General features: G+C 48.2%; 1 protein-coding gene across 1 annotated transcript in view; it reads left to right on the forward strand.

Moving 5' to 3' along the window:
* The window catches only part of NRXN3 (neurexin 3), a 376,989-nt gene that overhangs the window by 184,249 nt on the left and 168,314 nt on the right, over positions 1-24,426 (forward strand). Inside the window, exons 7-8 of the mRNA XM_063946596.1 lie at positions 2,277-2,660; positions 22,887-23,090. Of these exons, the coding sequence (XP_063802666.1) occupies positions 2,277-2,660; positions 22,887-23,090 (588 nt within the window). The remainder of the gene's footprint in view (positions 1-2,276; positions 2,661-22,886; positions 23,091-24,426) is intronic.

A 24,426-nucleotide genomic window follows, 5' to 3' on the forward strand; every position in this document is an offset into this window, starting at 1 on the left:
TAATTTACACCCCTGAATTCATATAACACACTGCTGCAGTCATGGACCTGCGGGAGAGGGGGATACATTATAGAAGCCAGAGGGTACATTTCCATCACATTGAATGGGGGTCTCCAGACCCTCCTGTACTCAGTGGTCTATAGTGCACATTGATATGAGAGATAATAGAGTCCCTGTTACCTCCAGCGTTTTCTCCCCATCGGTAACAATAAAAGCCCTGGCTGCAATTAACTCATTAACGCTAATTGTACCAGTCAGGAGGGAGATGTCCGGAATATTATAGGGAGTTTGGGTAGGGGGGTGGGGGAGTGTTTTGGGTTTTTTTTGACGGCAGATAGATCTAAAGTGATGCTAAATTACTAAACATTTTCCAAGAAAGTGCAAGATGTCCAAACACACAAAGCTGAACAGTTCTAAGAGTGTTTAGGAGACCGTTTGTATGTTCTGCACCCTGATTGGTCTGTACAAGTTCATTCTGTTACCCCAAAACATGTCCACAACAGTGGCCATACACCAGGGGGCTGGTGAGGAGATGTGTGAATCTTGCTTGTCCTTCATGCTTCATTCTGCATTAATAGTAAATTCTATGTGTAGGGACTTCACTCTGCATTAGGATCACTGATCCCTAACGTAATTTCTGAGTCTGCCATCATCGCAGAGTTCAGGTGTATTCCACACTCCCACATATACAGAATGCCGAAACCTCTTCAGTTTTGTTTTTGGCAAGGTCTCCATGTCCCGATGCCCATTCATTCTGTGGGAGTTATTCCTCGTACCTCTCCAGCCTCAGGATGAGTGATGACTACACTTTGCTAAATGTTCAGAAGGCTTATTGAGTTTTGCAGTCCCCAGCTCTCCACCGCTATTGAGGAAAATAGTTTTAGGAAGACTCAAATACTTGATGATGTTTTTTCCTACATATTTTCCATTTGGACCAATGTCTCTTCCCAAAGGTCTTCACCTATGTGAAGTGCATATATGAATGTGCCTGATTAGTAGCCATCAGAACACGACGGATGAGCCAGCGCTTGTGGGGGTCATTCCGACCTGAACGTAGCTGTGATACATTTAGCACAGCTACGATCACTGGCACAGACATGCGGGGGGACGCCCAGCACAGAGCTAGTCCGCCCCGCATGTCTGGGTCAGCCCCATCGCACATGTACAAAAGCATCACCCAGCGGCGATTCTTTTGTACTTGTAGAGTAACCACCAAGCCAGCGCAGCTCTTGCGGCTGGCCGGGAGTTACTTGTTGCTGCGGATTTAATTTGTTGCTGCCAGGGTCGCAGCGGCTGCTTGTGACGTCACGCAGCCGCTGCGCGCCCCCCCCCCCCCCCCCTCCCGCACGGTCCGGCCACACCTGCGTTGGGCGGATCGCGCCCCGAAAACGGCGGCCAAATGCCGTCGTACCGCCCCCTCCCGCACAGCGACCGCCTCTGCCTGTCAATCAGGCAAAAGCGATCGCTAAAGCATTGACGCCAGTCGGCCGTCTGGCATGCCCTGCGGCATGCGCAGTTATGACCTGATCGCACCGCTGCGAAAAACTGCAGCGTGCGATCGGGTCGGAATGACCCCCTGTGTCCGATAATCTGCATTGTACACTGGTGCAATACGGAGAGCGGCTGCCAGACAGATAATTCAGTCATCTTCAAATAGCAGAATGATTATCACTCTCTGACTTAATTATTATCCTGATTTTGTTCGTATTTGTAATGGTAGATCCAGCAGATCCCCTCAGGCTGTAAGTGCTGTATTTGAAGTAAATATTAAGTGCAGCAAATAAATGTATTAGTTTGCATGCAGGGTAGATACTGTCTGCTTCTGCATGTAGCCCACACATGTTGGTCAGCTTTATTCTGACACTCCAATTTAAATCTGAGTTTGGACACGCCCCTCCCTAAACCAAATCTGTCTGCACATTCTACTGGTGGTATTCATGTGACCGGTGGTCGGGAGACCGACAGTCACATGACCTCCACCAATATCCCGCCCCTTAACTATCCCGACGGTTGGCATGCCGACCAACAGGGACTATTTTCACTCGTGGGTGTCCACGACTCCGATAGAGTGGGAATAGAAGCATGGCGACCGTAGAAAAGTCTTTCAAAAACACAGAGGGCAGCAGTCTAATTAAAATCACTATAAATGGAAGTCACCTGAAAGTGCAAAATGCTTTTATTTATTTTTTTAATTGTTCTTGTGTTGACGATTATTTTGGATGATTATTTTGGAAGAATTGTTTGTATTAATTTACTTTTCTATTTTTTTCTCACAGGAACCATCTCTGTTAACAGCAAACGCAGTCCGTTCACCGCCAGCGGGGAAAGTGAGATCCTGGACTTAGAGGGGGACATGTATTTAGGGGGACTTCCAGAAAACCGCGCTGGGCTCATATTGCCCACTGAGCTGTGGACCGCCATGCTGAATTATGGCTATGTGGGGTGCATACGTGACCTGTTCATTGACGGACGCAGTAAGAATATTCGGCAGCTGGCAGAGGCGCAGAACGCAGCAGGGGTGAAATCCTCCTGTTCCCGGATGAGTGGCAAACAGTGCGATAGTTACCCCTGTAAGAACAACGCTGCCTGCAGAGATGGCTGGAACCGATTTGTGTGTGACTGCACTGGCACTGGGCACTGGGGCAGAACATGTGAAAGAGGTGGGTTCTTGTAAAAGGAAATGCGACCACTGATCGTGTAGCATAAATCCTGAGAGACATCTATTGCTCTGATCATTGTCCTATCCTGAAACTCTGCTTATGTAGGCAGGGAGAACATTAACTGCTGGATGAGCTCAAATGTCCAGGTGATGATATCACAGAGAGTAAGGCTGTACTGTGAGATGAGACAGAGAGCTGGGCTTTACTGACCAGGTGAGGAGATCAGAGAGGTGTGGGCAGTAATGTCCATGTGAGATTAGAGTTGGGCTGTACTGTCCAGGTGAGGAGATGACAGGGGTGGTCTGTACTGTCCAGGTGAGGGGATGACAGGGTTGGTCTGTACTGTGCAGGTGAGGAGATGACAGAGTTGGTCTGTACTGTCCAGGTGAGGAGATGACAGAGTTGGGCTGTACTGTCCAGGTGAGAAGATGGCAGAGTTGGGCTGTACTGTACAGGTGAGGAGATGACAGAGTTGGGCTGTACTGTCCAGGTGAGGAGATGACAGGGGTGGTCTGTACTGTCCAGGTGAGGGGATGTCAGGGTTGGTCTGTACTGTGCAGGTGAGGAGATGACAGAGTTGGTCTGTACTGTCCAGGTGAGGAGATGACAGAGTTGGGCTGTATTTGTCAGGTGAGATATGACAGGTTTGGGCTGTACTGTCCAGGTGAGGAGATGACAGGGTTGGTCTGTACTGTCCAGGTGAGGAGATGACAGAGTTGGGCTGTACTGTCCAGGGGAGGAGATGACAGGGTTGGGCTGTACTGTGCAGGTGAGGAGATGACAGAGTTGGGCTGTACTTTCCAGGTGAGGAGATGAGAAGAGTTAGGCTGTACTGTCCAGGTGAGGAGATGACAGGGTTGGGCTGTACTGTCCAGGTGAGGAGATGACAGAGTTGGTCTGTACTGTCCAGGTGAGGAGATGACCGAGTTGGGCTGTATTGTCCAGGTGAGGAGATGACAGAGTTGGTCTGTACTGTCCAGGTGAGGAGATGACAGAGTTGGGCTGTACTGTCCAGGTGAGGAGATGACAGAGTTGGTCTGTACTGTCCAGGTGAGGAGATGACAGAGTTGGGCTGTACTGTGCAGGTGAGGAGATGACAGAGTTGGGCTGTATTGTCCAGGTGAGGAGATGACAGAGTTGGTCTGTACTGTGCAGGTGAGGAGATGACAGAGTTGGGCTGTATTGTCCAGGTGAGGAGATGACAGAGTTGGTCTGTACTGTGCAGGTGAGGAGATGACAAGGTTGGGCTGTACTGTGCAGGTGAGGAGGTGACAGAGTTGGTCTGTACTGTCCAGGTGAGGAGATGACGAGTTGGGCTGTACTGTCCAGGTGAGGAGATGACAGCTTCATATCTCTTGAAAATGACACATTTTTCTAGAAATATCAACACTGGTAATAATGTATTATTAGGATGTTGTATTACTAATTAATTATTATGTTTCAGACACTTCTCTACATTTGAACTTGTGTTTATAGCTCTGTTTCTAGAGCATAAAGCCACCTCCTTGTGTCAGGAAGCTATAACATCGGGGGTGATTCCGAGTTGTTCGCTCGCTAGCTGCTTTTAGCAGCATTGCACACGCTAAGCCGCCGCCTACTGGGAATGTATCTTAGCATAGCAGAATTGCGAATGAAAGCTTCGCTAATTTTCTCGTAACGATTACCCCGCAGTTTCTGAGTAGCTCCAGACTTACTCAGCTATTGCGACCAGCTCAGTCCTTTTCGTTCCTGGTTTGACGTCACAAACACACCCAGCGTTCGCCTAGCCACTCCCCCGTTTATCCAGCCACTCCCGCGTTTTGGAACTCGAACGCCTGCGTTTTTTCGCACACTCCCATAAAATGTCCAGTTTCCGCCCAGAAACACCCACTTCCTGTCAATCACACTACGATCACCACAGCGATGAAAAAGCTTTGTTATGCCGTGAGTAAAATACCTAACTTTTGTGTAAAATAACTAAGCGCATGCGCTCTGCGAACATTGCGCATGCGCAGTTAGCGGATAATTGCAGTATAGCGAAAATCGTCAACGAGCGAACAACTCGGAATCTCCCCCATCAGCTCTTGTGTGTAAATACACGTTCACATGCCTATAGTATCATATGGTTATATATGTATACTTACTCAGTGTAACAGTATGGGGTCAGGGTTATTATTGGACCTGTGGTCTCCATGTCCATTCTTGGCCCTTTTGTAGTCATTGAAGTCCGGGAGCCCCTCCTGGCATGTGAGAATGTTATTTACGAGTACGTTCCTGATTCAGGGATGAACGCAAATGCATCCGCAGCTGTGAATGTATACGCAGCGGCTGTGCAAAAGTCCGCAAATGCCGCAGCCGCCTGGATTTGTCCTGAGGTGCCTACTGCATCATTAGCATAGATTCTCCAATGCCCACCCCTGAATCTAGCCCTGTGTGCATCAGCGACTGTCTGAGATGTAAGCGGAACCTTTATGTGTCTCACCCGCTGTGTCCTGTTACTGGTTCTAATCTCCTTTTTACTCTCCCAAACGGAGTTGTGTATGTGATTGTACATGATGCACATGTGTAGAAAGGATACACATGGAGGTTGTTGAGTGTAGAGCGCCTGGCTGTGCGAGTGGCTCCTTACATGTACATATGTGCACAGTACATGTGTTGAGTATTATGCTCAGTGTGTAGGTAATTCCTATGTAATTACATGTATGTAGATATATCCCCACCTATCTAGCTGCTGGAGCCCATTCCCCACCGGAGCACAGATGAAGGCGCCTCAGTGATGGAACATTAGTAGTCACCTCCATGCTTTGATGTCAGTAAAGGATATTTCATAGCGTGTTAGTGGTAATTGCTGTTGATTTACCTCTTCTACGCTGGCTGAGATGACATAACAGTGGTCTTTCACAGTCAAAGCAAGACGACAAACAGATTTTCTATTAACATACATAACTGACTGAAAGGATATAGTGCCGCATGGCAGATTTCCAATATTTACTGGGTTGGAAGCTCGGCAGCTCCTGTGCATATTGGGCCAAGGAGGTCATCACATAGTGGGCCGAAGAGGTGGTTGTATGGCAGGCCAAAGGCGACTTCGCATATTGGGCGAAGGACTCACCACATACCAAGCGAAATAGGAGCAGGTGTGGCTGAATAGTAGATATGGCTATGGTGAATATCAGGAAAGGCTATGGTGAATAGCCGGAAAGGCTATGGTGAGTAGCCGGAAAGGCTATGGTGAATAGCCGGAAAGGCTATGGTGAATAGCAGGAACGGCTATGGTGAATAGCAGGAACGGCTATGGTGAATAGCAGGAACGGCTATGGTGAATAGCAGGAAAGGCTAGCAGGAACGGCTATGGTGAATAACAGGAAGGCTGTAGTGAAAAGCAAGAAGGGCTATGGTGAATAGCAGGAACAGCTATGGTGAATAGCAGGAAGGGCTATGGTGAATAGCAGGAACAGCTATGGTGAATAGCAGGAAGGGCTATGGTGAATAGCAGGAAAGGCTATGGTGAATAGCAGGAAAGGCTATGGTGAATAGCAGGAAAGGCTACTCCTACCTTGCGATCACTTCACTCAGTTTAGTTCCTGCTTTGACGTCACAAACACGCCCTGCGTTCGGCCAGCCACTCCCCCGCTTCCCCGGGCACGATGGCGTTTTTACCTGTCACGCCTGCGTTTTTAGCACATTCCCTGGGAACGGCCAGTTACCACCCAGAAACTCCAACTTCCTGTCAATCACTCACCGATCAACAGAGCGAAAGAAAAGCGTCGCACGTCCTTGTGTAAAACTGCATAGTTTTGTGTGAAAGTACTTTGCGCGTGCGTACTGCGGCCCGTACGCATGCGCAGAAATGCCGCTTTTTCACCTAATCGCCGCGCTGCAACCGAAAGCAGCTAGCGATCAACTCGGAATGAGGGCCACTATGCAGTGTCACATATACCAGTATACAGCACAGGAGAAATGGTACTATGCAGTGTCACATACGCCAGTATAGAAAACAGGAGAAGTGGTACTATGCAGTGTCACATGCCCCAGTATACAGGGCAGGAGAAGTAGTACTATGCAGTATTGCACGTTCCAGTATACAGAACATGAAAAGTGATATTATGCAGTGTCACATATCCCAGTATACAGAACGGGAGAAGTGGTACTATGCAGTGTCACAGTATAAGGAACCAGAGACGTGGTACTATGCAGTGTCACATATCCATGTACACAGAATCAAAGAAGTGGTACTATGTAGTATAACATATATCAGTTTACAGAACAGGAGAAGTTGTACTATGCAGTGCCTCATACCACAGTATACAGAACAGGAGAAGTTGTACTATGCAGTGCCACATATCCCAGTACACCGAACAGGAGAAGTTGTACTAGTATCCAGTGCCACATATCCCAGTATATAGAACAGGAGAAGTAGTACAATGCGGTGTCACATTTCCTAGTATACAGAACAGGAGAAGTGGTACTATGCAATGTCACATTTCCTAGTATACAGAACAGGAGAAGTGGTACTATGCAATGTCACATTTCCTAGTATACAGAACAGGAGAAGTGGTACTATGCAGCTGTCACATATCCCAATATAGAGGACAGGAGAAGTGGTGCTATGTAGATGCCAAATATCCCAGTCTACGACTACAAGACAGGAGAGGTGGTGCTATGCAAATGTCACAGTCGATAAGAGAAACATGACCAGTAGGAGAATTTATGCTGTACAGAGGAATGATGGGGGAATTACATGCACATTATTGCACCAATTACAGTAATGTGAGGAATGCAATAATGTGACTGTGACTTTACTGTGCCTCCACGCACTTGAAGCACTACATATTCCAGGATGCCTTCCATACCCCTAGGCTGTACTGCACCCAACCGGGCAGCTATTTTCCAATTAATTTCACCCAGCAGCCAGCCGCGTCTCTCCATTCTAATCCTGGAGCCCCCAGAGGGAATGTGCACGATAAGCCGATAAGATGCACATGGAGGCCGGAGCCAAGGCTGCAGCATGAACTCATCTGGTTAATGGGGGTATTGTGTGGCACTGGGTTAACCCCTTATTCCCTGGGGTAATGCCAGTGGAGCGAGACCATTTTCTGAATATCCGAGAGATGGGCTGAGATGGGGAATGTGCTGGGTCAGGAACTGATAGCACCGCTTATTGTATTTGTGTTACATCATGGAGATGGTGTGTGTGACCTGCGGTGCCCGAGGTGTACCAGACAGCCTGGTCGGGGTCACCCATTGGCACAGCTATGGTTGTGTTTGTCTCACAGGGTGCATGCACAATTGCAGAGACGGCTCCTGTAGGATAGTGATTATATCCATATTACATACTGTATACTCCTCTCTTTTTTTCTCTGTACAACTCTTGCAGACTCAATGGGGGGCGCTTTCCCCATTCTGCATGCTAAACCCATTGGAGTCACAAAACCTCTTGAATTGGGGATTTCCTGTAATCCCGTGCTCTTATTTATTGCGTTTAACCCTTCCTCCGCCTGGGGAGCCGCAGCCTCCAGTAACGTTCGTCAGAAGAGGAGATTGCTCTGCATTGTGGAGTTAATCAGAATCGCCCCTCTCTTTGTGCACAAAGCAATTGAAAGATTAGAGATTTAAGAGCATAACCCCGCGCGCTTGTAATAATCTCTGCGGAATTTATCCGGAGAATAAGAAACCGTCTGTAATCCTCATACACACTGCCTGGCCGTCCCTGCGTTCTCCTTGCAGCATGGCGAGGATTCTGCGTTTTCCAGCACACTGCATGGTAGGCCCTGAGTGTCACCCACAGGCCTGGTTATACAGCATCATCCGGCTGCTGCGTTTCGCCGTCACTGGGTGCTGCACTACACGATAACCCCACCTAATGTACACTATGTCTGTATATAGCATTTTACCGTTTCACTGAGGTGTAGCTGTTTAACCCCATCAGCCCCGCAATCACTGTAATGATTTCTACAGCCGACTGTCTTATGGTGCCCATACACTTGTTAGATAATAGGTGCTAACCTTCGATTTTGACCGCATCCGTGAGAGAAATCGAAGGGTTGTATGCACATTTTAGGTACCTTTCGACGCAATGCGCGGGCACGTCGGTCAAATCTCGCGTCTCAAGATAGTATGTGCTGCACTTAATATTTATCGAATCGCAGTGCGATCGCATGTGTTTTTAAAACCACATGAGATATATCGCACTGCAATGTGCACCCGCCGGGAGCGTCCAGAGGCCGCTCCCACTTGGCGGTGACGTACCCATCACGTGATTACCATGCGATCTATTGCATGATCGCCTGGTAATCACTTTGGCAGTTCGCGGGGCATTGCACAAGTGTATGGGCGCCATAAGAATTGATGTGTATCATTGTAATTATCTTTTCATTCTGCCCTGCGCAGCGCCAGTGACAGGATTCGGTGCGGGGAGTAAAATCCCCCCCCCCCCATTTAGAGCGTCAGCGATCAGATTTATCTCTGATCCAGCACCCGGAGAGTCTCATTGCTGGGCCTAATGATGTGGTTGGTGCAAGTAATCCATATACCTCATAGCAGGAAAACGGATTACCGGTTGGGAAACCTGGAACTGACTACTGACCTTGTATCAGTGAAGGGGTTAACGGTTTACACATCTTTTGATGAAGACTGGATTAACCTTATTCCTTACACTGGTTTCCTGGGTTAGAACTAGGTGAGAACAGGACTTTACCTGCTAACCAGCTGTGGACATGTCATATCCCGTTACACATACGTCATAACCACATGTGTGTGACATAATTGGTCACCAGTGTGCGGATAACATAACCAAGTGGACTTATGTCATAATCATTTGGACATACGGCATAACCAGGTGTGTGCCTATGACATAACCAAGTACACTGTGACATAACTCGGTCGGGGAATGACATGTCGGGTGCAGAGAGAGCAGGAGAATGGGTAAATCCAGCAGCTGCCGGAAAGCTTCCAGTTTATTGCGCTGTGTAAATGTTGTGGTGACATTTGGAGTGGGCTGGTACAGGTGCCCCCCCTCCTCTCTGTGTGAGCACCCCCACCCCCCTTCTCAGCCGTTGTCCCAGGGCTATAGCTAACATTTACTATACTGGTTAGATTATCTTCCTTCTGTAAACAGTGCGTGTCGTGTCCTCACTAGTGTCTGTCTGTATTTGTAATGCTGTGCGTATCTGTAATCCTCTGTACAGTATGTGTCTGTGTGTTTATAATACTGTGCGGACATCTGTGATAGTACTGTATGTGTCTGTAATCCTGTGTGTGTTTGTAATACTGTGTGTGTGTGTTTGTAATACTGTGTGTGTGTGTGTGTGTGTGTGTGTGTGTGTGTGTGTTTATAATACTGTGCGGGTATCTGTGATACTGCTGTATGCGTCTGTAATACTGTGTGTGTGTGTGTGTGTGTGTGTGTGTGTGTGTGTGTGTGTGTCATAGTTGCCTACCCTCCCTCATTCTGCAGGAGACTCCCTGAAATAGTAGCAATCTCCCTCACTCCCTGAATGGTCCCTCAATCTCCCTGAAAACAAAAAAATCATAGATACATACATTTAAATGGTATCATTAGTGCCAGTTCCCTGTATTGGATATAAGGCACAATGATCCCTATGGCTACATGCATTTTAAAGGTTTCTTGTGGCCACTTACAGTATATGAACCTCTTGTAAAACACAATACACAAAAAAATCCTGCAAAATATGAGTCTTTTCTTCAACAAGTAACTCGGCATCTGCGATCAGTTCAGTGCTTGTCGTTCCTGGTTTGACGTCACAAACACACCCAGCGTTCACCCAGACACTCCTCCGTTTCTCCAGCCACTCCCGCGTTTTTCCCAGAAACGGTAGCGTTTTTTCGCACACACCCATAAAACGGTATGTTTCCGCCCAGAAACACCCACTTCCTGTCAATCACATTACGATCACCAGAACAAAGAAAAAAACATGAGTAAAATTCCTAACTGCATAGCAAATTTACTTGGCGCAGTCGCAGTGCGGACATTGCGCATGCGCACTAAGCGAAAAATCGCTGCGATGCGAAAAAATTTACAGAGCGAACAACTCGGAATGACCACCACTGTGCGGGCATATGTGATACTACTGTATGTGTTTGTAATACTGTGTGTGTGTGTGTGTGTGTGTGTGTTTATAATACTGTGCGGACATCTGTGATACTACTGTATGTGTCTGTAATCCTGTATGTGTTTGTAATACTGTGTGTGTGTGTGTGTGTGTGTGTGTGTGTGTGTTTATAATACTCTGCGGGCATCTGTGATACTACTGTGTGTGTGTGTGTGTGTGTGTGTGTGTGTTATAATACTGTGCGGGTATCTGTGATACTACTGTATGTGTCTGTAATACTGCGTGTGTTTGTAATACTATGTGTGTGTGTTTGTGTTTTTATAATACCGTGTGGGGATCTGTGATACTGCTGTATGTGTCTGTAATACTGTGTGTGTGTGTGTGTGTGTGTGTGTGTGTGTGTGTGTGTGTGTGTGTGTGTGTTTATAATACTGTGCGGGCATCTGTGATACTACTGTATGTGTTTGTAATACTGTGTGTGTGTGTGTTTATAATACTGTGCGGGTATCTGTGATACTACTGTATGTGTTTGTAATACTGTGTGTGTGTGTGTGTGTGTGTGTGTGTTTATAATACTGTGCGGGTATCTGTGATATTACTGTGTGTGTTTGTAATACTGTGTGTGTGTGTTTATAATACTATGCGGGTATCTGTGATACTACTGTATGTGTCTGTAATACTGTGTGTGTGTGTGTGTGTGTGTGTGTGTGTGTGTGTGTGTGTGTGTGTGTGTGTGTGTGTGTGTGTGTGTGTGTGTGTTATAATACTGTGCGGGCATCTGTGATACTATTGTATGTGTGGGTGGTCTTCTGTTTGCCGGCGGTCGGGCTCCCGGCGCTCAGTATACCGGCGCCGGGAGCCCGACAGCCGGCATACCGACACTTATTTTCCCTCGTGGGGGTCCACGACCCCCATAGAGGGAGAATAAAATAGTGTGGCGCGCGTAGCGCGCCACCGTGCCCGTAGCGTGGCGAGCGCAGCGAGCCCGCAAGGGGCTCATTTGCGCTCGCCAAGCTGTCGGTAAGCCGGCGGTCGGGCTCCCGGCGCCGGGATGCTGGTCGCCGGGAGCCCGACCGCCGGCCAGCCGTAGTGAACCCTGTATGTGTCTGTAATCCTGTGTGTGTCTGTAATCCTGTGTGTGTTTATAATACTGGCCCTCATTCCGAGTTGTTCGCTCGCAAGCTGCTTTTAGCAGCTTTGCACACGCTAAGCCGCCGCCTACTGGGAGTGAATCTTAGCTTAGCAAAATTGCGAACGAAAGATTAGCAGAATTGCGAATAGACACTTCTTAGCAGTTTCTGAGTAGCTCCAGACTTACTCGGCATCTGCGATCAGTTCAGTGCTTGTCGTTCCTGGTTTGACGTCACAAACACACCCAGCGTTCACCCAGACACTCCCCCGTTTCTTCAGACACTCCCGCGTTTTTCCCAGAAACGGTAGCGTTTTTTCACACACACCCATAAAACGGCCAGTTTCCTCCCAGAAACACCCACTTCCTGTCAATCACACTCCGATCACCAGAACGAAGAAAAAACCTCGTAATGCCGTGAGTAAAATTCCTAACTGCATAGCAAATTTACTTGGCGCAGTCGCAGTGCGAACATTGCGCATGCGCAATTAGCGGAAAATCGCTGCGATGCGAAGAAAATTACCGAGCGAACAACTCGGAATGGCTTCCACTGTGCGGGTATCTGTGATACTACTGTATGTGTCTGTAATACTGCGTGTGTTTGTAATACTGTGTGTGTGTGTTTTTATAATACTGTGCAGGTATCTTTGATACTACTGTATGTGTCTGTAATAATGTGTATGTGTGTGTGTTTGTGTTTTTATAATACCGTGCGGGTATCTGTGATACTACTGTATGTGTCTGTAATACTGTGTGTGTGTGTGTGTGTGTGTGTGTGTGTGTGTGATAATACTGTGCGGGCATCTGTGATACTACTGTATGTGTTTGTAATACTGTGTGTGTGTGTGTTTATAATACTGTGCGGACATCTGTGATACTACTGTATGTGTCTGTAATCCTGTGTGTGTTTGTAATACTGTGTGTGTGTGTGTGTGTGTGTGTTTATAATACTGTGCGGGTATCTGTGATATTACTGTATGTGTCTGTAATACTGTGTGTGTGTGTGTGTGTTATAATACTATGCGGGTATCTGTGATACTACTGTATGTGTCTGTAATACTGTGTGTGTTTGTGTGTGTTTATAATACTGTGCGGGCATCTGTGATACTATTGTATGTGTCTGTAATCCTGTGTGTGTTTGTAATACTGTGTGTGTGTGTGTGTGTGTGTGTGTGTGTGTGTGTGTGTGTTTATAATACTGTGCGGGTATCTTTGATACTACTGTATGTGTCTGTAATACTGTGTGTGTGTGTGTGTGTGTGTGTGTGTTTGTGTGTGTGTGTGTGATTATAATACTGTGTGGGTATCTGTGATACTATTGTATGTGTCTGTAATCGTGTGTGTGTGTTTATAATATTGTGCGGGTATCTTTGATACTACTGTATGTGCCTCTAATCCTGTGTGTGTGTGTATGTGTGTGTGTGTGTGTTTATAATATTGTGCGGGTATCTTTGATACTTCTGTATGTGTCTGTAATACTGTGTGTGTGTGTTTATAATACTGTGTGGGTATCTGTGATACTACTGTATGTGCCTCTAAGTGTGTGTGTGTGTGTGTGTGTGTGTGTGTGTGTGTGTGTGTGTTACTGTGCAGGCATCTGTGATACTGTGTGTTTGTAAAACAGTGTGTCTGTGTTTAATATAGTGTATCTGTGTGTTAGTAATACTGTGCGGGCATCTGTGATACTGTGTGTTTGTAAAACAGTGTGTGTCTGTGTGTAATACAGTGTGTCTGTGTGTTATACAATGTCCGTGGGACAGATTTTACCAATTTGCTGCGATAACAAAGATTTTTTTATTTCCTCTTATCCCAGCAACTGAATACCTTGTTGGCAAGTTAACAATAAAATGTAGCCAGGGGCAGTGTGCGGGCTAATGAGTATTTGTGATCCAGCTCGCACATGGCCATTTCCACTATCAATTAAGAAAACTAAATAGAATACAGGGAAAAATAACAGTATATTTAATTTTTTGATAAATGTTTTATTGAAATAGTAAAGAATATTTTCCTGTAATTTTTCCCTGTAATAATCCTCTACACTCTACAGTCAACATCCGGATATGCGATAGGAAGACTGTCGCACTAAGTTTATTTGGTAAATAGGCTTCCCCATACTTTGCCTATTTCTGTATGTCTAACCGCTGTACTGAAGGCACTGAAACAGATTTTTTAAACTGATTCCATTAATCTAAGCCATGAGCCTGAATTGTAACAAAAATAAAGTTATAACTTTCCAGTTCCAAATACCAGTGGTACATGTAGCATGGAGGAATTCATTGTGATGTCATCGGCTCCTAAAGTGACATACAGTAGAGAGTATTAGCAGGGAGTAGTGGACAGGAGAGGCGACATACGGCAGAGAGTGTAAGCGGGGAGTAGTGGACAGGAGAGGTGACATACAGTAGAGAGTGTAAGCGGGGAGTAGTGGACAGGAGAGGTGAGATACATTAGAGAGTATAAGCGGGGAGTAGTGGACAGGAGAGGTGACATACAGTAGAGAGTATAAGCGGGGAGTAGTGGACAGGAGAGGTGACATACAGTAGAGAGTGTAAGCGGGGAGTAGTGGACAGGAGAGGCGACATACGGCAGAGAGTGTAAGCGGGGAGTAGTGGACAGGAGAGGTGAGATACATTAGAGAGTATAAGCGGGGAGTAGTGGACAGGAGAGGTGACATACAGTAGAGAGTGTAAGCGGGGAGTAGTGGACAGGAGAGGTGAGATACATTAGAGAGTATAAGCGGGGAGTAGTGGACAGGAGAGGTGACATACAGTAGAGAGTATAAGCGGGGAGTAGTGGACAGGAGAGGTGAGATACATTAGAGAGTATAAGCGGGGAGTAGTGGACAGGAGAGGTGACATACAGTAGAGAGTGTAAGCGGGGAGTAGTGGACAGGAGAGGCGACATACAGCAGAGAGTGTAAGCGGGGAGTAGTGGACAGGAGAGGCGACATACAGCAGAGAGTGTAAGCGGGGAGTAGTGAACAGGAGAGGCGACATACAGCAGAGAGTATAAGCGGGGAGTAGTGGACAGGAGAGGTGAGATACATTAGAGAGTATAAGCGGGGAGTAGTGGACAGGAGAGGCGACATACGGCAGAGAGTGTAAGCGGGGAGTGGTGGACAGGAGAGGTGACATACAGCAGAGAGTATAAGCGGGGAGTAGTGGACAGGAGAGGCGACATACAGCAGAGAGTATAAGCGGGGAGTAGTGGACAGGAGAGGCGACATACGGCAGAGAGTGTAAGCGGGGAGTAGTGGACAGGAGAGGTGACATACAGTAGAGAGTATAAGCGGGGAGTAGTGGACAGGAGAGATGAGATACAGTAGAGAGTATAAGCAGGGGGTAGTGGACAGGAGAGGTGACATACAGTAGAGAGTATAAGCGGGGAGTAGTGGACAGGAGAGGTGACATACAGTAGAGAGTATAAGCGGGGAGTAGTGGACAAGAGAGGTGACATACAGTAGAGAGTATAAGCGGGGAGTAGTGGACAGGAGAGGTGACATACAGTAGAGAGTATAAGCGGGAAGTAGGGGACAAGAGAGGTGACATACAGTAGAGAGTATAAGCGGGGAGTAGTGGACAGGAGAGGTGACATACAGTAGAGAGTATAAGCGGGAAGTAGTGGACAAGAGAGGTGACATACAGTAGAGAGTATAAGCGGGAAGTAGTGGACAAGAGAGGTGACATACAGCAGAGAGTATAAGCGGGGAGTAGTGGACAGGAGAGGTGACATACAGCAGAGAGTATAAGCGGGGAGTAGTGGACAGGAGAGCTATCATACAGTAGATAGTATAAGTGGGGAGTAGTGGCCAGGAGAGGTGCGATACAGTAGAGAGTATAAGCGGGGGGTAGTGGACATGAGAGGTGACATACAGTAGAGAATATAAGCGGGGAGTAGTGGACAGGAGAGGTGAGATACATAGAGAGTGTAAGTGGGGAGTAGTGGACAGGAGAGGCGACATACAACAGAGAGTGTAAGCGGGGAGTAGTGGACAGGAGAGGTGACATACAGTAGAGAGTGTAAGCGGGGAGTAGTGGACAGGAGAGGCGACATACGGCAGAGAGTGTAAGCGGGGAGTAGTGGACAGGAGAGGTGACATACAGTAGAGAGTGTAAGCGGGGAGTAGTGGACAGGAGAGGTGACATACAGCAGAGAGTGTAAGCGGGGAGTGGTGGACAGGAGAGGTGACATACAGCAGAGAGTATAAGCGGGGAGTAGTGGACAGGAGAGGTGACATACAGCAGAGAGTATAAGCGGGGAGTAGTGGCCAGGAGAGGTGAGATACAGTAGAGAGTATAAGCGGGGGGTAGTGGACATGAGAGGTGACATACAGTAGAGAGTATAAGCGGGGAGTAGTGGACAGGAGAGGTGACATACACTAGAGAGTATAAGCGGGGAGTAGTGGACAGGAGAGGGGACATAGCATAGAGAGTATTAGCAGGGAGTAGTGGACAGGAGAGGTGAGATACATTAGAGAGTATAAGCGGGGAGTAGTGGACAGGAGAGGTGACATACACTAGAGAGTATAAGCGGGGAGTAGTGGACAGGAGAGGTGACATACAGTAGAGAGTATAAGCGGGGAGTAGTGGACAGGAGAGGCGACATACAGTAGAGAGTGTAAGCGGGGAGTAGTGGACAGGAGAGGCGACATACAGCAGAGTGTAAGCGGGGAGTAGTGGACAGGAGAGGTGACATACAGTAGAGAGTGTAAGCGGGGAGTAGTGGACAGGAGAGGCGACATACAGCAGAGTGTAAGCGGGGAGTAGTGGACAGGAGAGGTGATATACAGTAGAGAGTATAAGCGGGGAGTAGTGGACAGGAGAGTTGACATACAGTAGAGAGTATAAGCGGGGAGTAGTGGACAGGAGAGTTGACATACAGTAGAGAGTATAAGCTGGGAGTAGTGAACAGGAGAGGTGACATAGAGTAGAGAGTATTAGCAGGGAGTAGTGGATAGGAGAGGTGAGATACAGTAGAGAGTATAAGCGGGGGGTAGTGGACATGAGAGGTGATATACAGTAGAGAGTATAAGCGGGGAGTAGTGGACAGGAGAGTTGACATACAGTAGAGAGTATAAGCTGGGAGTAGTGAACAGGAGAGGTGACATAGAGTAGAGAGTATTAGCAGGGAGTAGAGGATAGGAGAGGTGACATACAGTAGAGAGTGTAAGCGGGGAGTAGTGGACAGGAGAGGCGACATACAGCAGAGAGTGTAAGCGGGGAGTAGTGGACAGGAGAGGTGACATACAGTAGAGAGTGTAAGCGGGGAGTAGTGGACAGGAGAGGTGACATACAGTAGAGAGTATAAGCGGGGAGTAGTGGACAGGAGAGGTGACATACAGTAGAGAGTATAAGCGGGGAGTAGTGGACAGGAGAGGTGACATACACTAGAGAGTATAAGCGGGGAGTAGTGGACAGGAGAGGGGACATAGCATAGAGAGTATTAGCAGGGAGTAGTGGACAGGAGAGGTGACATACAGTAGAGAGTATAAGCGGGGAGTAGTGGACAGGAGAGGTGACATACACTAGAGAGTATAAGCGGGGAGTAGTGGACAGGAGAGGGGACATAGCATAGAGAGTATTAGCAGGGAGTAGTGGACAGGAGAGGTGACATACACTAGAGAGTATAAGCGGGGAGTAGTGGACAGGAGAGGGGACATAGCATAGAGAGTATTAGCAGGGAGTAGTGGATAGGAGAGGTGACATACAGTAGAGAGTGTAAGCGGGGAGTAGTGGACAGTAGAGGCGACATACAGCAGAGAGTGTAAGCAGGGAGTAGTGGACAGGAGAGGTGACATACAGCAGAGAGTATTAGCAGGGAGTAGTGGACAGGAGAGGTGACATACACTAGAGAGTATAAGCGGGGAGTAGTGGACAGGAGAGGGGACATAGCATAGAGAGTATTAGCAGGGAGTAGTGGACAGGAGAGGTGACATACAGCAGAGAGTGTAAGCGGGAAGTAGTGGATAGGAGAGGTGACATACAGCAGAGAGTGTAAGCGGGGAGTAGTGGACAGGAGTGGTGACATACAGTAGAGAGTATAAGCGGGGAGTAGTGGATAGGAGAGGTGACATACAGCAGAGAGTGTAAGCGGGGAGTGGTGGACAGGAGAGGTGACATACAGCAGAGAGTATAAGCGGGGAGTAGTGGACAGGAGAGGTGAGATACAGTAGAGAGTATAAGCGGGGGGTAGTGGACATGAGAGGTGATATACAGTAGAGAGTATAAGCGGGGAGTAGTGGACAGGAGAGTTGACATACAGTAGAGAGTATAAGCGGGGAGTAGTGGACAGGAGAGTTGACATACAGTAGAGAGTATAAGCTGGGAGTAGTGAACAGGAGAGGTGACATAGAGTAGAGAGTATTAGCAGGGAGTAGTGGATAGGAGAGGTGACATACAGTAGAGAGTGTAAGCGGGGAGTAGTGGACAGGAGAGGCGACATACAGCAGAGAGTGTAAGCGGGGAGTAGTGGACAGGAGAGGTGACATACAGTAGAGAGTGTAAGCGGGGAGTAGTGGACAGGAGAGGTGACATACAGTAGAGAGTATAAGCGGGGAGTAGTGGACAGGAGAGGTGACATACAGTAGAGAGTATAAGCGTGGAGTAGTGGATGAGAGAGGTGACATACAGTAGAGAGTATATGTAGGGAGTAGTGGAGAGAATGGAGAATAGTGGACAGGAGTGGGGAGATAGGGTAGAGAGTATAAACTGGGAGTAGTGGAGAGAATGGGGAATAGTGGACAGGAGTGGGGAGATAGGGTAGAGAGTATAAACTGGGAGTAGTGGAGAGAATGGGGAATAGTGGACAGGTGCGGGGAGATAGGGTAGAGAGAATAAGCGGGGAGTAGTGGAGAGGAGAATAGTGGACAGTAGTGGGGAGATAGGGTAGTGAGAATAAGCGGGGAGTAGTGGAGAGGAGAATAGTGGACAGTAGTGGGGAGGTAGGGTAGAGAGAATGGCCCTCATTCCGAGTTGATCGGTCGCAAGGCGAATTTAGCAGAGATACACACGCTAAGCCGCCGCCTACTGGGAGTGAATCTTAGCTTCTTAAAATTGCGACCGATGTATTCGCAATATTGCGATTACTAACTACTTAGCAGTTTCAGAGTAGCTTCAGACTTACTCTGCCTGTGCGATCAGTTCAGTGCTTGTCGTTCCTGGTTGACGTCACAAACACACCCAGCGTTCGCCCAGGCACTCCCACCGTTTCTCCGGCCACTCCTGCGTTTTTTCCGGAAACGGTAGCGTTTTCAGCCACACGCCCCTGAAACGCTGTGTTTCCGCCCAGTAACACCCATTTCCTGTCAATCACATTACGATCGCCGGAGCGATGAAAAAGCCGTGAGTAAAATTACTTTCTACATAGCAAAGTTACTTGGCGCAGTCGCAGTGCGAACATTGCCCATGCGTACTAAGCGGATTTTCATTGCGATGCGATGAAAAATACCGAGCGAACAACTCGGAATGAGGGCCAATAAGCGGGGAGTAGTGGAGAGGAGAATAGTGGACAGGAGTGGGGAGATAGGGTAGAGAGAATAAGCAGTGAGTAGTGGAGAGAATAGGCAATAGTGGACAGGAGCGGGGAGATAGGGTAGAGAGTAAGCAGGGAGGAGTTGAGAAAATGGAGAATATTGGACAGGAGCGGGGAGGATAGGGTAGAGAGAATAATACCCCTTTTCCACTAGCTCAAAAAACACGGGTAAATGCACGGGGGCGCGCATTTACCCGTGTTTTTGGCAAGTGGAAAAGGGTCAACCCGGATCAAGTGACCCGTGAATCCTACCCGGCTATTTACCTGGGTAGGACACGGGAATGATCCGGGTAGGGTGTAGTGTAAACGGGAGCCGTGTCGATGCGACACGGCTCCCGTTTACACTGTATGGATGGGCGGCGCTGGGAGATCATGTGATCTCCCTGCGCCGCCCCTGCCGTGTAGCTAGAAGCGTCACCAACCCGGCATATGCCGGGTTGTGACTGCTGATGGGAAAGGGACCGAGCACGGGTCGCAGCAGGGGGCAGCTCCCGTGTCAGGCTCCCGGCTGCGACCCGTGCTCGTAGGTGTAAAAGGGGTATAAGTGGGGAGTAGTGGGAACTAGTGGACAGGCGCGGGGAGAAAGAGTAGAGAGTAAAAGCGGGGAGTAGTGGAGAGTATGGAGAATAGTGGACAGGTGTGGGGAGATAGGGTAGAGAGTATAAGCGGGGAGTAGTGGAGGGAATGAGGGAATAGCGGACAGGAGCGGGGAGATAGGGTAGAGAGTATAAGTGGGAGTAGTGAAGAGTATGGAGAACAGTGGACAGATGTGGGGAGATAGGGTAGAGAGTATAAGCGGGGAGTAGTGGAGGGAATGAGGGAATAGCCCGCAGGAGCGAGGAGATGGGGTAGAGAGTATAAGGGGAGTAGTGAAGAGTATGGAGAATAGTGGACAGGAGCGGGGAGATAGGGTAGAGTGTATAAGCGGGGAGTAGCGGAGAGAATGAGTAAATAGTGGACAGGAGCGGGGAGATTGGGGAAAGAGTAGTGGAGGGAATGAGGGAATAGCGGACAGGAGCAGGGAGATAGGGTAGAGAGTATAAGCGGAGTGTAGCGGAGAGAATTAGTAAATAGTGGACAGGAGCGGGGAAATACGGTAGGGTACTTATAAGCAGGGATGGAGGATGATAGAGTAATTGTCTCTCTTCATCTTATGCAGCAGACTGTGACACCTCTGAACCTGCATTATTGGGAGCCGTCACTCCAGAAAATAAATCATTCTTGGGGTGTAAGAATAGGCAGAATCACAGACCTGTGATATGTATTTCATCCAGCATGAAAATAGAAACTGCTCGGTTCTGACATGAATGTGATTACAAAGAGCTAGAGATAGGGTCTCACAGCTGGCTTATGTTGATAGTTAAGAGACATTCATGATACGTTGTGTGATCTGCTCTCTCATTCCCCGTTATCTCAGCATATGCTGTGCCCGAGTCATAATTCAGCCATTTCACACCCTGTTACCTCTGGAAGTGTGGCTCCTATATAGCTTGTGACAATCTTACTTGCTCATCTAGACCCTCCCACCGCGGGGCTGAAATTTACTTTCTTTACAGTTCAGAGGCAAAACACATGTTTACACCAAATGTGTGGGCTTCACACTCAGTGATATCACTAATTCCTAGTAAATGTATATGCTGCAATCTCAGTGATGTTACTAATTCCCAGTAAATGGATAGGCTGCACTCTTGGTGATGTCACACATTCCTAGTGACTGGATAGGCTGCAGTCTCAGTGATGTCACTGGCTCCTAGTGACTGGGTAGGCTGCACTCTCCATGATGTCACTGGTTCCTAGTGACTGGATATACTGCATTCTCAGTGTTGTCACTGGTTTCTAGTGACTGGATAGGGTGCACTGTCAATGATGTCACTAGCTCCTAGTGACTGGATATACTGCATTTTCAGTTATGTCACTGGTTCCTAGTGACTGGATAGGCAGCATTCTCAGTGATGTCACAGACTCCTAGTGACTGGATAGGCTGCACTCTCAGTGATGTCATTGGTTCCTAGTGACTGGATAGGGTGCACTCTCAGTGATGTCTCTGGTTTTTAGTGACTGGATAGGTTGAATTGTTAGTAATGTTATTGGTCCTTTGATCTTTATAGGTTGCATTATGTTGCTTTTACAAACACTAACTCAACTGAAATTAATTTTGCGAAATACTATGGGTATGGTGAGATGGGCTGGGGATGTCAGAGGTGGAGAGATGAGATGGGCTGGGGATGTCAGAGGAGGAGAGGTGAGATGGGCTGGGGATGTCATAGGAGGAGAGATGAGATGGGTTGGGGATGTCAGAGGTGATGAGATGGGCTGGGGATGTCAGAGGAGGAGAGGTGAGATGGGTTGGGGTTGTCAGAGGTGGAGAGATGAGATGGGCTGGGGATGTCAGAGGAGGAGAGGTGAGATGGGTTGGGGTTGTAAGAGGTGGAGAGGTGAGATGGGCTGGGGATGTCAGAGGTGGAGAGATGAGATGGGCTGGGGATGTCAGAGGAGGAGAGGTGAGATGGGTTGGGGATGTCAGAGGTGGAGAGATGAGATGGGCTGGGGATGTCAGAGGAGGAGAGGTGAGATGGGTTGGGGTTGTCAGAGGTGGAGAGATGAGATGGGCTGGGGATGTCAGAGGTGGAGAGGTGAGATGGGTTGGGGTTGTCAGAGGAGGAGAGGTGAGATGGGTTGGGGTTGTAAGAGGTGGAGAGGTGAGATGGGCTGGGGATGTCAGAGGTGGAGAGGTGAGATGGGTTAAGGGTTGTCAGAGGTGGAGAGGTGAGATGGGTTAGGGGATGTCAGAGGTGGAGCGGTGAGATGGGTTAGGGGATGTCAGAGGTGGAGCGGTGAGATGGGTTTGGGGTTGTCAGAGGTGGAGAGGTGAGATGGGTTGGGGTTGTCAGAGGTGGAGAGGGGAAAAATGCTGGGGTTATCAGGTGGAGAGGTGAGATGGGTTGTGGTTGTCAGAGGTGGAGAGGTGAGATGGGTTGTGGTTGTGAGAGGTGAGATGGGTTGGGGTTGTCAGAGGTGGAGAGGTGAGATGGGTTGGGGTTGTCCGAGGTGGAGAGGTGAGATGGGTTGGGGTTATCAGAGGTGGAGAGGTGAGATGGGTTATGGATTGTAAGCAGAGTACCCTCCTCCATCTATTACAGTGGTCGAGAGGGCAGAGCTAAAATATATATATCTGAGGATGTTTTAGGTTTTAATAACGATATATGATACTGTATATGCCACACATTCCCCTGTTCTGTCCGGAATAGCCGTGCCGTAACATATAATACTCTTTCATCTCACGTGTATAATACAGTTTGCAGACAGCTTCATATTTGTATTATTAATAGAAAAATTGTAATGTATATAAATATAGATGTTCATGGATTTTTACACCCGTGTGATGCGCAGACATGCCGCAGACCCACTGTCCATATTTACTGTTCCGGGGACTGAGGTGTTGGAGACCTGCGTGGATGCTACACCATAAATGGTGCCGCCTGTGACTCCCTGTCTTTCTCTGCTCTCTCCTCCCAGAGGCCTCGGTCCTCAGTTATGACGGCAGCATGTACATGAAGATCGTCATGCCAGTGGTCATGCACACAGAGGCCGAAGATGTATCTTTCCGCTTTAAGTCTCAGCGGGCCTACGGGCTGCTGGTGGCCACCACCTCCAGGGAGTCCGCCGACACTCTGCGGCTGGAGCTGGACGGAGGCAAAGTGAAGCTCACAGTCAACTTAGGTATCGTATGAGTCCTTCCTCTCTGCGGTGGGCTGTGGGGCCATGTCTGTGTCTTTCTGTTTAATATTGTCCACCGTGTCACCGCTGCATGTTCCTGGCCAGCCACACTCCTGAAATAGCCCACCGACCGCTATGGTCTAAGGGACATTTCTGCATCTCTCGTCATTAACCTGTTATATGCTGCAGGAGCTGGGACTGTGCTGCGATAATTACTATGACAGCTCTCTACCTGCCTCTCCAGCAATAACGGGGTTAGACAAGGGTTTGGAGAGGTAAGCCCCCCATTTTGTACCTCATTACGCCCATCCCCCACTTCACTTAGTGCTTGAGAAAAAAAACCATAAGGTTCTTATTTTGCACTTGTACATGACGGCTATTTTGAGCCAATCAGTGCCTGCGCGTCAGGAATGGCTGAAAGTTGCCGCCTTCCCTTTATTGTTGGGTGATGGGTAATGATGGTACAAGATGGGACTTCTTAGCGTTACCACTCCTGTCATACATTTCCCTGCTGCTCATTGTGTTTTATTCTTCGACACCCACCCCTTTGCCTCATCTGTCCTACTTCTCCCCCCAAAGCAGTCTCCTCCGGGTCAGGCCGCCTGCTGGTCCGTGGTCATTAAGGGGTTAAATAATTTGGCTGTGGTCCGTCTTTTTGCTAATTCAGCTCCTGCCCTGTCCTTAGCTTGATTGGACAATGGAGTGTTAACAAGACGGAGACTGCGTTGGGCCCTCTGTGTCTCTGCCTTCAGTGCTTTGCGTGTTGTGTCCGTGTGTCTGTCCGTCCGTGTGTCTGTCCGTCCGTGTTTTTAAGTTTCTTAGTCCTGTTCCATTGGCCATGTTACTTTCAAAGATGGCACTCACTACCCTTCAAAGGCCTGAAGCCTGCGGCCCGTACAGCAAACAGCCTTGAGAACAGAGCGTGTTGAGCAGCTTGTAGGGGTGTGCGAAATGTCCAGCTGTCACCCCCATACTCGCTGTTGCACCCAGTGGGAGACCTGATATATAGAACCCAGTCCTATGATGTGTGATCTGGTAACAGGAGATCAGAACCCCACGTAATGCACCAACACTTTCCATCCATTTCTCCAATTCACTGTCCAATTCCGTTACATTGTGATGTCTTCTTCTGCGTCACCAGATCCCTGGTGTCCATGGAGATAAGCCACAATGAAAGGAGACTCAATAAAAGCTCTTCCTTTCCTTTGGTGACGTCTGGTTAGTACGCCTCTCTAGTTTCTGCTTTTCATTTGTAATATCTGTCTTCTTTTCCTGCTTTTGCTAACTTTGCAATTTTCTTCCTGATACCTTTCTCTTCCTGTCCGCTCATCAAAGCCCA

This window comes from Pseudophryne corroboree, chromosome 12 (assembly GCF_028390025.1).
Source record: "Pseudophryne corroboree isolate aPseCor3 chromosome 12, aPseCor3.hap2, whole genome shotgun sequence".
NCBI lineage: Eukaryota > Metazoa > Chordata > Amphibia > Anura > Myobatrachidae > Pseudophryne > Pseudophryne corroboree.